The sequence below is a fragment of the Dromiciops gliroides genome, chromosome 3 (genome assembly GCF_019393635.1).
Source record: "Dromiciops gliroides isolate mDroGli1 chromosome 3, mDroGli1.pri, whole genome shotgun sequence".
NCBI classification, from domain to species: domain Eukaryota; kingdom Metazoa; phylum Chordata; class Mammalia; order Microbiotheria; family Microbiotheriidae; genus Dromiciops; species Dromiciops gliroides.
In genome coordinates, this window is record NC_057863.1 from 378208889 (window position 1) to 378223526 (window position 14638).

General features: G+C 38.3%; 1 protein-coding gene across 2 annotated transcripts in view; it reads right to left on the reverse strand.

Moving 5' to 3' along the window:
• The window catches only part of ACMSD (aminocarboxymuconate semialdehyde decarboxylase), a 90580-nt gene extending 77261 nt beyond the window's left edge, over positions 1-13319 (reverse strand). The window contains exons 1-3 of one of the 2 annotated variants that reach the window (XM_043990547.1): positions 13196-13319; positions 10818-11044; positions 521-565 (exon numbers count right to left, since the gene is read on the reverse strand). In XM_043990547.1, coding sequence (XP_043846482.1) covers positions 521-565; positions 10818-10910 — 138 coding nt within the window. In that variant the 5' untranslated portion in view covers positions 10911-11044; positions 13196-13319. The remainder of the gene's footprint in view (positions 1-520; positions 566-10817; positions 11045-13195) is intronic. The other variant, XM_043990549.1, reaches the window with a different exon arrangement.
• Between the last annotated feature and the right edge of the window lie 1319 nt (positions 13320-14638).

Here is a 14638-nt window from a genome sequence, read left to right on the forward strand (position 1 = left end):
AGCTCACCCTTGGCCTGATTATTTGCAATTGGGTGCTGGAGGCTCCTTCTCCTTCCTTGCTTTGTACTTTTATCAAACCCTGGTCCCAGTGAAGGCTTCTCTCCTTAGCCTCTGAGGTTTAATTTCTCTAACTTGCACCAGAAATCCAAACGCTCCATTTATTTAGCCCTACCTTAATACACAGCAATAATGTGTGGCAAGATTAGGTCCAGTTCCTAAAGGCTGAATAATAAATGCCCAAATTGGTTCCAGGGCAAAAAATGTTTTTTTTAATGCTTCTCAAACGATGGGTTTTATCTTTTAAATGTTGCTCTTTGAAGGTAACCATTTTTTCCTAATAACCCTGAGAAATCTCCCTTCCAATCTCTTAGGGAATGAAAAGTGAATCAGGAGACAAAGGAACTCAGCTTTCCTGGAAGTCTTCCTTTGGTATCATAGTGTTTCTGTAGGGCCTATGCTGCATCTGTTGTTTGTAGGGGATTAGAGGTCCATAAAACCTGATGGGAAAAAGGGCACCAACCTTGCTGTCATGATGGAGCTGCACCCATCCTCCATAGCCATATCTCTGTAGAGGGTAGAAAAGCATGATTAAATTCTCAAAGAGTAGAAATGGAAACAAACCCATAGTTCATTGAAACATTCAATTTAGGCAACATAGTATTTAAATTCCTAAAAGCAAATAACAATGAGTATGACATGAAATAAATACTCAGATAAAGCTGTGATCTCTTTGGGTTTTTTCTAATAACAAATGTTTTTATTTATAGTTTTGAGGTCCAAATTGTATTCCTCTTTCCCTCCCTCCCCTTCTCCAACCCTGAGGTGGTAAGCAATCAGATATAGGTTATGCATGTGCAATTATGTAAAACATTGCCATATTAGTCATTTTGTATAAGAAAACTTGAATGAAAGAAAAAAATGAAAGAAAGTGAAAAATAGCATGTTTCAGTCTGTGTTAATCAATATCAGTTCTTTCTTTGGAGGTGGATAGTATGCTTCATCATTAGTCCTTTGGGATTGTCTTGGATCATTGTATTGTTGAGAATAGTTGTCATTCACAGTTTCTTCATCAAACAATATTGCTGTCTTTGTGCACAATGTTCTCTTAGTTCTGCTCACTACACTATCATCAGTTTCATACAAGTCTTTCCAGTGCTTTCTGAAATCATCCTGCTTATCATTTCTTATAGCACAATAATATTCCATCGCAATCATATACTGCAGTTTGTTTAGTCATTCCCCAATTGATGGGCATTCCTTTGATTTCTAATTCTTAGCCACTAAAAAAAGAGCTGCTATAAATATTTTTGTACAAATAGATCTTTTTCTCATTTTGGGGATGTCTTTGGGATATAAACCTAGCAGTGGTATTGCTGGATCAAAGGGTATGCACAGTTCTATAGCTCTTTGGGCATAGTTCCAAATTGCTTTCCAGAATGGTTGGATCTTTTCACAACTCCACCAAGAGTGGATTAGTATCTCAGTTTTCCCATATTCCCTCCAACATACAATATTTTCCTTTGTTGTTATGTTTGCCACTCTGATAGGTGTGAGGTGATACTCCAGAGTTGTTTTAATTTGCATTTTTCTGATAAATAGTGATGTAGAGCATTTTTTCATATGATTATAGATAGCTTGGAATTCTTTGTTTGAAAATTGCCTGTTCATAGCTGTGACCTCTTTGATTCAGAATTTCCTTCCAACAACAATGATCCATGCAACTCTACTCTTCATCCTCCTATAAGATTGACACAGCAAGTCCTCCTAATGTACTGGAGGCCTTTCTTGTTCTCTCCTGACATCACAAGGGTACCGTTGGACAATTCTGCCTGTGCTCCTGTCATCCTCTCCTTCCCCATATGACCAGTCCATTTTCTCTTCCTCTCATAAATTCCTTGATGACATAATTTCCTCCCTTTTTTGAGTTCATTATTGGTTATATGTTGTAGTGAACCATATTGGCTCACTGTTGGGCAGTTAGAAACTACTTGAAAAGCAAATATTTAAGGATGTGCAATGGGATGTGCTTTATGTGAGCTTTGTGTGTGGGCTTGATGCTAGGAGGCCCTGGGTTCAAGTCTCAGCTCTGCTCATTTCTACTGATTTGACCTGGAGCAAATTGTTTCTTCTTCCTGTGCCTCAGTTTCCTCATCTGTGAAATGAAGGGATTAGATAATCTCTAAAGGTCCTTCTAGCTCTGATCCCTATTTCAGGTTTCATCTCAGTCCCTTGGGTTTCTAGTGAAACTAGGTGATGTTACACTTTTAAAAAATTCACTTTCTGCTCTGTAATTCAGACTAGAATGGTGGTGTATTCTCTTGTACTCCTAAAGCTTCCTTGTAAAGGTGGCATGGAATGGGAGAAAGATACTGGATTGGTAGTCATAGAACCAGGGTTTCAGGGGCAGGGAAAAAGTATCCACTTCTCATTACCTTCAATTTCTTGATGAATCTTTATTTCCAGGCCTATTCTCTCTAGTCTAGCACAATGCTTGGCATTTACTAAGTGTTTAATATGTTTTCATTCATTATTTTATTATTTTATTTTGCAGGGCAATGAGGGTTAAGTGACTTGCTTAAGGGTCACACAGCTAGTAAGTGTCAAGTGTCTGATGCTGGATTTGAACTCAGGTCCTCCTGAATCCAGGGCCGGTGTTTTTATCCACTTTGCCACCTAGCTGCCCCTTCATTCATTAACTTGCCTCTATACCCAGCTTCAATCCAGTGGTATGGAATTTTAAAGTTTAGTCAGTCAGCCAACAAGCATATACTGGGTGATTACTATGTGGTAGGCACTGCGCTAAGCACTGGGAATATAAATACAAACAGAAAGAAAGACAGTCCCTGCCTTCAAGTACATCCCTTTCTGAGGGGGAAAGAGCACATAGAAGGGGAAAGGGCATGGTAGAGAAGGTCCCAGAGTGCATGCAGCCTGAGGAGGGATGAGTTTCAGTAGCTACTACCCAGAATCCCTTGTGTCCCTGACTCTCTATCATTCTTGACCTGTGAATTCTTGTTTCTGGGTAATTCCTATGTATGATTTTTTTCATTATTGATTAGGGGCTGCTAATTATCATTGGATGAGCAAAGTAATTGAATTTAATTTACTCACTACAAATACATAGTACCTAACTTCAGCTGGGTCTTTTCTAACCCTTTATAGTCCTTCAAATGAATCTTTGTTGTACTTGTTCAGTTGTTTTTCAGTCAAGTCTGACTCTTCATGACCCCATTTGGGATTTCTTGGCAAAGATACTAGAGTGGTTCGCTATTTCCTTTTTGGCTTGTTTTACATATGAGGAAACTGAGACAAACAGGGCTAAGTGACTTGCCCAGGATCACACAGATAATAAGTGTCTGAGGTCAGATTTGAATTTAGGAAGAGGAGTCTTCCTGACTCTAGGTCTAGCACTCTATCCACTGAACTGCCTAGTTGTCCCATATGAACCCTTCCTGACTTTTTATTACATTCTTCTCAGTGGGTATTCTAAATTCTTTCCCCTTCTACAACTGAACTTCCAACTCCTACACTTATTGGCAGTTTAGTTTAGTACGAAGAGTGCTTGATCTGAAATCAAGAGAGACTTGGGTTAAATCCTGCCTCTCACATTTATTAACTGTATGAACAGTGACAAATGTGGTAGAGTAAAGAATGCTGGCCTTGGAGTCAAAAGACATGGGTTCAAATCCTAGTTCTGCCACTTTTACCTGCGTGACCTCGGACAAATAATTTAACAGATACATCTCAGTTTCCTTATCTATAAAATGAAGGGGTTGGGCCAGGTGACCTCTAGGGTCCCTTTCACTTCAAAACTGTCATTCTAAGTCATCTAAGCTTGGTTCCTCACTTGGAAAATGTGGATAATAACCTATAGTCATTACCACACAGGGCAATTGTGAAAATCAAATGAGATAAAACTTGTAAAATGCTCTGTTGTTGTGAGTTGTTTCAGACTCTTTTTGACCCCACTTGGGGTTTTCTTGGCAAAGAAACTGGAATGTTTTTTGTTGTTGTTTTTTGTGGGACAATGAGGGTTAAGTGATTTGCCCAGGTCACACAGCTAGTGTCAAGTGTCTGAAGCTAGATTTGAACTCAGGTTCTCCTTAATCCAGGGCCAGTGCCTTATCCACTGTGCCACCTAGCTGGCCTCAGATACTGGAATGGTTTTACCATTTCTTCTTCAGCTCATTTTACAGATGAGGAATGGAGGCAAACAGGGTTAAGTGACTTGTCCAAGGTCACACAGTGAGTAACTGTTTGAGGCCAGATTTGAATGCATGAAGATGAATTTTCCTGACTCTAAGTCCAGTGCTCTATCCACTGTGCCACCTAAAATCTTTAAAACACCATACAAACATCAACTTTGTTATGAAAGTGGATAACCTAGCATCCTATTTTATTAAGATTATAGATATCTTGGGGCAGCTAGGTGGCTCAGTGGATAAAGCACCAGCTCTGGATTCAGGAGGACCTGAGTTCAAATCCGACCTCAGACACTTGACACTTACTAGCTGTGTGACTTTGGACAAATCACTTAACCCCCATTGCCCTGCAAATATATATACACATATAGTCATCTAAGTGGTACTATGGACAGAGCCTAGGAGTAGAGTCAGGAAGATGATTCGAAACCATCCTCAGACACTAATAAGCAGATCTACCCTAGGCAAGTAGCTTCCTTCACCTTTGTCTGCCTTTTCCATTCCTCAAATGTAAAATGGGGTTAATAATAACAGCTACCTCTTAGGGTTGTTGTGAGGATCAAATGAGATAATATTTGTAGACCACTTAGCACAGTGCCTGACACATAGTAGGTAGTATATAAATGCTGGCTGAAATGATTATTATTGTTATTATTATTATAAGACCTCCAGAGAAACAGATCTCACTCATTTAGACTCCTGCTGATTCCACCCAGAAATATAGTAGACAGGCCCACATAAAATAATACCAGGAAAGACAATAGAAGACAATTCTAGACCCCTGTGGCAAAGCAGCCATAAATTTCATGGAAGCTTTGAGGCCATCCATTTCCTCATTTGCTCAGAAATCCTTAAGTGTCTTGGGGGTATCCAGACTAAGATAAGCTTGCATTGACTACTGGCTTGAATACCTACCAGATGTGGGGGGAGTCTGTGGCGATCATTTCAGATACTCAGTCTTAGCCAAGGTGCTCCCTCCCCTCTACTCCCAGCTCCCTTCTTGTTATTTCTCTTTCATTTAATGTAGGACTCCAGTTGAACTCCATCCTCTTGTTGATGATATTCTTTGGACTTTTCCTCTGTGCTCTTCTCTATGGCATTTAACAAGTTCAAAGAGCTTTATAGAATCTTTGCAGGCATTTGCAGGCAATACAGACTTTTAAGGCATTTTAATTTGGTGCTTTAACTTCAAATGCATAGCATAGCCATATTACCTGTACATTAATTTTTCATAAGTCAAATCATATTTTGATGCCCATGAGAGCTCACCAATTAAATAGAAATAGCTTGTATTTAAAGTTTACAAAAAATTTTTTCCATAAAGGTGATAAAGGTGACATGAGTATTATTTCCTTTTTACAAATGAGGAAATTGAGGTTCAGAGGGATGACTTTTTCAGGGTTCAGAGATATAACCAAGGCAGAGTGACTGGGGCTTTGTCCCAGAGCACTACATTTAGAGGGTACTGACAACATTCAAAAGGCCACAGAAACAACAGCGCAATGTCTAGTTTGCAAATTAATTTCTATAGGAAAACTGTAGCTTTGCTGAGTTGTAATGTTCTGCCCCCAATACCTCAAATGATGACATACTTAGTACTTTTTTCCCCTTATGCAAAAATTCCTAGAGATGCTTCAAAAGCCATATAGCAAATGAGAAAGATTTCTTCCTAAAAACTGAAAGTAGAAAAAAGATATAATTATTATTAATTAGCAATTAGTTAGTAATTAGAAGATGAAATTATACATATACAAACTTGAATCAACATCCTTAGATTGGCTTGACTTATTTTGAGCTTATTAGAGGAGAGAATTCTTGCGTGCTGTTTGTCATCTATGTAATTACATTGTGAGTCATGGGGTCATGGATGTGGTGTTTGTAGGGGCTATGGAAGTCACTCTGATTTGACAGACAAGAAAATTGAAGCCTAGAGAGGTTAAGTGAGTTGCCATAGAAGTGGTAAGTGGAAGTGCCAAGATTATAACCAACTTCTTCTGCCTCCCAATCCAACACTCTTTCCACAGCACAAATATCACATTCAGTTCTTACTGTTGTTATTTTTTGTCAGAATCTTGGTTTTTTTGTGAAGATGAACCTTTATTAATTTGTAATAACCCAAATGCAGCTCCACAAAATCTGTCTCTTCTCAGCTGGGATATTTCCCAGTCTCAGCAATAACTACGAGGACCAACAACGCTATTTTCCAGAAAAGATGAAAAGCACGTCCTAACTGTTTCTTTGATCCTCCTCATTTGCAATCAGCTAATGATTAGCCAATGTCCTGTTGGTTCTGCCTGCCCCCTTTCCTCCCTTCAGTTACAAAGTGAAGGTCACCTTGGTTGCCTATTAATATTTAAAAAGCAAGATGGGCTTAAAAGAGGCATTGATTCTTTCAGTGAGGACTGAGTTCTAAAATGAGACCTAAGACCAGATTATTCTTTTAATGCCTTTATTATAAAATTTTCAGAAAAAGAAAAAGAAAAGAAATAGTAAGAAAAGCAGATGAAAGGGGGAAGGAGTATTCTGCAGTTGCATTGTCTACTTCAAGAAATATTTTAAACTAAAGGAAAGCCTTTAATGTTACATCCAATACACTTATACCATTATCTTCCTAGGGTCCTTGAAGAGGGAGAAGCATGATATCAAATGTATTTGTGTCTCTGGCATCTTTATTTGTTCCATTTACCCAAGTTGCATATGTGTTTTAATGTAATTGAATTTCTGGCCATGTTCCCAGTCACTGAATTTGTCAATGACATCTAGATTCATAACTAGAAAACAAGTCTTTGAAGCAAAACCCTTTCTGGACGACATACAGATGTTCGGAGAACATTGTGGGAGATCTTGAGGCAGCATGGTGCAAAGAGGTGGTTGCTGTTGTCCTTCGAACCGGGAGAGGACCATGACATCAGGGTGATGTCATGACTTGTATTGATTTGGAGTTTTAAGTGAGGTGGGGCTGTGCAAGGTCATCAACCTCATTTTCTTTTCCAGAGCCATCTGGGTCAAGTGGCAAGATATATATCAGGACAACCAGAGATGGTCCTGGATGTTTAAGGCATGGGGTTAAGTGACTTGCCCAAGAGCAAGTAAGTTGTCTGAGGTGATATTTGAACTCAGGTCCTCTTGACTCAGGGCCAGGGCTCTATCCACTGTGCCACCTAGCTACAAAGAGGATTAGACTTACAGAAGGTTTGGATTCTAATTCAGGTCCTAGTCCTAGATGTGTGACAGTGAGTAAATGGAAAGGGTACCTGGGTTCTGTGAGAAATGATTTATAACTGATATCTTGGGGAGATTCAGAGCTCCCCCATTCCTCCAAAGTGCTGACTTTTAGAGGCCCATTTTCTCCTTGATAATGATTGTATTGAATTTCTTCATCTTGGTCAGACCCATCCCAAGTTTGTAAGGAATTTAAGGTGAGGAAACTCATTGTGTTCCTACTCAAACTTTGGTTGAGACAGATGCATTAGTCTAGTTAGGAAGGCCTCTCTCTCCAGGGAGGGGGTCACTTAACCCACCCACTTAATTGATAGCCCGAGGTTGGAGATGTTCTGGCATAGCCCTTTATTTATTTATTTAGGGGCAATGAGGGTTAAGTGACTTGTCCAGGGTCACACAGCTAGTAAGTGTTAAGTGTCTGAGGCTGGATTTGAACTCAGGTCCTCCTGAATCCAAGGCCAGTGCTTTATCCACTGTACCACCTAGCCGCTCCCAGCCCTTTATTTTAATATACCTACCTCCAATTACTTTAACCAATGAGATTTGATTGCCCTTTGATGAAACACATCCTGTTTCAAGGGTATATAAGCTGTGAGCCCTGCTGCCATGATGGTCTTTGGTCTGAGAGAGACAGCCAAATGGCCATACTTTTATCAATAACCTGCCAGCCTTATTAGTTAAATGATTAAATTACCTAGAAATGGGGGGTGGCTAGGTGGTGTGGATTCAAGAAGACCTGAGTTCAAATCCGCCTCAGACACTTGACACTTACTAGCTGTATGACCTTAGGCAAGTCACTTAAACTCTCATTGCCCTAAGAAAAGAAAAAAAATGTGTGTAATAGATTCACCATACAATATTTGGGGCAGCTAGGTGGTGCAGCACCAGCCCTGGATTCAGGAGGACCTGAGTTCAAATCTGGCCTCAGACACTTGACACACTAAATAGCTGTGTGACCCTGGGCAAGTCACAACACCAGTTGCCTCACCAATAAATAAATAAATAAATAAATAAATAAATAAATAAATAAATAAATAAACAGATAGTTAGATAGATAAATTACAGAAACCATGTCTCTCTAATTTTTAATCGTCACAGTTCAAATTCCTTTCCTTTAACTTTTTTCTTCCCTACTGTGGGGTACTAATCAGCAGAGACAATGGACATGAAAGCAGATAATCCCATAATCCCATTTAGTGTCATGATTGAAAAGAGAACAGAGGAAAGTTGGACATAAGGCCAGTATTGCATGTGTTGAGGAAATGATTCCAGCCATGACCCCATTCACTCTGCCCCCTGTCAGTTTATGGAATAAGCGCCACCAATATAAAAGCCTCTTCCTTCTGTTTATTGAAGTCAATAACTTGTGGTCTCAGAGAGTTGTTTGAGGCTGACAAAGTTTAAGTGACTTGTCTATGGTTATTATGACTGGTATGGAATATGAATCCAGATCTTCCTGACTCCATGTCCAACACACTATCTATTACGCTGGGCTGCTTCTACGCTTAAAATCTCTTCAAGCTCTGTTTTCCTGTGACATATTGATGATAACTCTTTTATGGCACTTGCCCTATTTAACTTCTACTTATTTACTTACTTGTCTTCTTTGCTAAATGTAAGCTTCTTGAGGTTAAATATTCATCTTTATTTCCCTCATAGTACCCAGCATAGTGTAAATCCTGACTTAATATAAATTTACTATTTAGTTAGCTGTCAACTCACAAAGTTAAATTGGGTGGTTTATAAGGTAGAGGAAAAGGAATAGTTATAGACAGCATTTAGCCTCTGAGTTTCTGGGAAGCATGGAGAATTGAGTGCATAAAATGGATTAGTATATCTTGTAAGTCATTCAGAAACTGTTCCCATTGACTGGAATCAGAGAAAAGGCACTCATAGAAGCATAGATTTAAAGCAAAAAGAGACCTTACAGGCTATTGGGTTCAACCTTTCCATTTAAAGATAAGCAAACTAAGGTATGTAGAGCTTAAGTGACTAGTCCAAGGTCAGACACTTAATAAGTGTCTAAAGCAGACATTGAACCAAGGACTTCCTGGTTCCAAGTTCAGTGCCCTACTCCTATTCCAGACTGCCTGAATTGTAGTTCTTGGAGAACAGAATTGTCCTCATTCACTTATTCTGCTACATTTGAATATCTTCTTATTCTTTTATTTGATATCCTGGTACTGACCCTCCTAAGAACATCAGCAAAGTCATCCCTTTTCCAGAGTCTCCCACCTAAAGCGTCATTGAGTATCCTGGGAGACCTGGCCTTGGCCATTGATCAATGATGTCAAGTCTGTTTTTTTTACATCTGACCTCCAGTGTCCTCATGCTGCCTGCCAAATGGTTGTTCAAAGTCCTTTCCTGAATTATCCTACTCAAGCTTACTTTCCACTCCCTCCTCTATTCCTGTTCCAAAATGATTTTCTTCCCTAGAATCATAGAGCTTTAAAACAACAAAGAACTTATATCTAATAAAGTTCTCATCCATCATTTTACAGACAGGAGGTGAAGACAGTAGCCATGATACCCTGGGCAAGTCACTTAAACCTCTGTTTGCCTCAGTTTTCTCATCTATAAAATGGAAATAATAATAGCACCTACTTCCCAGGGTTGTTATGAGGATCAAATGAGATTAATAATTGTAAGAGTGCTTAGCACAGTGCTTGGCATATTGTAAGGCTCTATAAAATGTTAGGCTGTTATTATTACAATGATGATTGTTATGATGACTTGGCCAAAGTCACACCTCGAGTTAGTGGAACATCCTGGATTGACGCTAGACTTCTGATGTATATAGAGTGGATTACTTTGGTTTTAATTATTTGTGAAGCATCCATGTATGCTTTGTGCTACATCACCTCCTATAAAAATTCATATTCCCTCAGTGTACAATCTCAACTAAATATTAGGAGGAAAGCAAGCAAGGTGAAGTCAGTCACACTAGGATATGACTGACTGCTAAATATTATCAGGTTCTTAAAATGGATTATGTTTTTTTCTCAGAGCATTTAGTGAATGACTCTTTACAGATAGAATTTCAGGCATGTACAAAGCAAAGGTTTTCCAGTATTATTGGGGAGAAATTCTGAGGCAGGGACCATTTCAGTGACTGCCTAAATTATACCTGCAGGCAAAATTGGTACACCCTCTACTTCTGGGCCCTGTTCTTGAAAGTTCTTGACTCTTTCCCCCTCCCCAAATGAGAATTGGTACTTTAAATCACTTAAACCACCTCCATCAGTTCCCTGACCTTAGGAATATGGGGCCTGGGGTTTTCTCATATTCTTTCCCTTCTGAAATGCTGCAGATTCTACATACATGTTCTGGCCCTCTACATTTGGGAAGTAATCAATAGTGATAGAACTTGGGCACCATTTCAGGAGTTCTCACCTGTGTGACATTTGGGGCAGGATAATTAATGAAAGAGAGCTGTTGTTGGGAGTTCTTAGGATTTACTTCCCGGTGTGGGGTAGGTTGCAACATGAAGGGTCTTACAGCCTGCAGCAAAAGTCTGGTACCTAGTTTCCAGCTTTGGAATTTGGTGGTATTCCACTGAATTCATTGCTCATTGTTCTTGGTGTTTTGTTGAATAAAACCAGATCCTCCTATTATCAAAGCTATTCAGGTTTAGAAAGAAAAAGAAAGAAAAAGAAAAAGACACTGTGATGCTCCAGCCATAAAGACTGCAATAAAATTACTAACATTTCCTAGCTCTAAATGCATGGAATATTATGCCCAAGCAAATATGCCTAACTGGCTCTTGTGTCAAAACTTATGAATTGAGAGTTTTTGGTTCCTGTATTTCATGAAATCATTAATATCAAAGAGAGTCTAGTTATCCTTCAGGGATGCATAACTGGGCCAAAAGGACCCTAAGGAGCAAGTTCTTAGCATAGTTGTCATAGCCACATTACTTTTGTTTGGGTTTTGATATTAACTAGGAAAGGGATGGGGAGGAGACAGCTTTCAAAGACCTCTATTGATGATGGTTACAGAAATGTATAGAGTCAGGGCTTGTAGCTTTTCTTAAAATTAAAAAAATGAATATTTGTTTATACATCAAAATCATTTCTGAATATTCTCCTCTCTATTCTCCTCCCTAGTGCACCATTATTTGAAATAATAATAAAAAAGAAGAGAAAAACAGCATTTGAGCAAAACCAACCATTCCCTCAACATAGTCTAGTAGGATAGGCAATATTTCACACCCCTGGTCTGCCACTTTTGTAAATAAGAGAGGAAGGTACATTTTTGCATCTCTTTTCTAGGGCTAAACTTTCTGGGTCATAATTTCATTGTTTTTAGTTTCTTTTTTCCTTTTCCTCCATGTGTTGCTAGAGGAGTTTTCTGTATTCTTTTCCTTGTTCTGGTTTACAACATTTCAAAAGGGTCATTTCAGAATTTAATCTCTGGGCTGCTGTATTGGGGAGCTACATGCTCCTGAATAATTCTCAAAGGTTGGTAAAATTTTGAGCTTTCACCCTGCATCAATATATAAAGGAAATTTAGGATTACCAATCCTCCAGAGTGCATCATGGATAGGAAAAAAATCATTTGTGCCTGGAATAAAATTTAAATGAGATTTTGGAATGAATTTATTTTTCTTACTTGGATTAGATGAGGTAGAATATTTTCAGTGGTGTAAAAGTTCTAGAAGATAGAATACTGTATTTTAAAAAGAGAAAGAAAGGCTTCCCCAGCTTGAGCTAAGCTGAAAACTATTTTAACTTTATTTAAAAAAACACACAACACTACTTCTCTCTGGCTTCATGAAGGAACATTCATTCGCAAGTTCATTGTGAAAAAAGGAAAGGAAAATTTTGGACTTTAGGAAACCATACATTATACTCTTTAGACAAACCCATTTTACAAAGGACATGTCTTTTATCCTAGTTTCTGAGGCCGTAGCTGCATTATTCTTCATAAGAAATCTATCAAGCATAAGGCAAACAGAAAGGCAAAATAGACAGGATTAGGATTGAGAGTTGGCAGAGACTTAGAACTCAGAGGATGTTGAATCCAGCCTCCTCATTTCCAGATGGGGAAAACCCATGCCAAGAAAGGAGACATGGGATTTGAACCTAGGCTTTCTGCATATAGAATCAGAAGACAGGGTTCAGATCCTGACTCTCTGATTTTCTTCCTGTCTGATTTGGTGCAGACACCTTTCTAGGTTTTCATTTTCTCCCACCTGTAAAATCAAAACTCGGATTCCATGATTTGAGAGAACACTCTCAGTTCCTAATCTTATCATCTGAAGTTAGGCCAAAGGACATGGACAGAAGGTGAAAAGCCCATGCACCTCTCTCTAGAAACTATTACTTAAACCATGTAAACCTGCCAGGCTTTCAATGTTCTGGGAAGGTTATGCAAATGAATTTGATGGTCATTTACTTGAAAATCCCAATTTTCAATTCTGCAGCTGTGACACATCCCTGTACATCTGTTTGTTCATTTACAATCTGATTTAAACTCAGTAAAGCTGCTTGACTTCTGCTAGACAGATTTGTGATCCGCAGGGGGTGAGATGTGGCAATAATAACAATAATAATAATAACATGAAAAGTAGTAAAATTCTGGTTTCTTCACATGAATTGTTCTCAAAACAAATGGCAGAGGCATGGAAAACAAATTTAGAATCAATAACATTTAAGTCACAAAATTAAGGAAACCTATTATCTTATTCCCACAGAAGGAGAGAGGGTTATAACATAAACATGGAGAAATCAGAGGGGGAATAGGAATTCAGCAAGGTCATTGAAAGTTACCTCTTTCAGGTCAGGCCATTCTTTAGGCAAAATATGACTGTGGATATCAATTTTCATCTCCAAAGGATCAACTGAAGACAAGTGTTAAGAAGATGTTGTTTTGCCCAGTGATACTTGCACAGGCTGCTGAGTTAATCAAATTACTTGAATTTCTACAAAGATTATCCTCCCTAGCCAATCAGTAGCTTGAATCTCATAAGCTGACATCTCATTGGAGTTGTCTCATTCAAGTTCAAAGTATTCACTGTTTGTCAAATTTGCTATGAGTCAGCAACCCTTAAAGCAATTCTCCCTGTGCTAATTGCTAAAATCTGAACTCTGGCCCACCTCACTAGGTTAAAAAATACTGTAGGTTGCTTCAGGTTAGAGTAAGATGAAAAAATTTGCTTAGGATCATAGAACCAGAAAGGATCTTAGAGGGTGTCTAGTTCAAGTCCCTCCATTTTACAAATGAGGAAACTGAGGCCTAGGAAGGTAAATAATTTCCCCATGGTCTCACAGTAGACAGAATCATTGGTAGGATTTAACCAGTGTTCTTTCCATTGTACTACACTGGTTTAAAAAAGGAATTTAGTTTAAAAATATAGCAAGTTAGAAACATTTTGGGGGATCTTTTAATTATTTGAGTTCATTTTTTCTATCTGTTTTATCTTTGTCAATAATCAAGGATAATGAATGTTGGGTAAAAGTTTCTGTTTTACAACACCATGTATCAGGTGGATTTGATATAGGGATTGGCTGAAAGGGAGGAGCTGAAGCTGACTCCAAAGTTTTGGAGAAATAGGTATATTTCTTTCTATTCCCATTCATTAATCATGAGAGATTTTTCTAAAATTCTATTAGGCCCTACTTTCTTTCTAATTTTTTTTGTTTGATTTGTTGAAACCTGAAAAGAACATGTTAAGGTCCCTGAGCATTCTAGTTTTACTATTTTGCCCTGTTTTCCAATTTACTTTTCCTCTAAATACTTAGATGCTATGCCATTTCATGCAAATATATTAACTATTGATATTATTGAATCATCTGCAGTGTCTTTAAGCATAATGTAATTTCCTTGCTTATCTCCTTTAACTATTTCAATTTTTATTTTTGCCTACCTGAGATTATGGTTACTACCCCTGCTTTTTAAAATCCTCCTGAAGCATAATAAATTCTGTTCCCAGCACCTGTGAATCTTTACTTTTCAAGTTAGTTTCTGTTTTATAATACATTCTGCTGCCCTCTTCTGTTACATGGTTGAGTTAATTGTATATTTCATTCCATTCTAACCATGTTTACTTTCCTCCCTCTTTACAAAGAAGAAAGGGGTAAAGAAACAAAAGTAATTATCAAACCAGACATCTATAACCCAAGTGGACTGTTCTATTGCTTTGCCCTTCTTTTCTTCACCAAGCCCCCAGACCTTGATTTCTGATTCTTACAAACTCTTTCTATCTTTTAAAT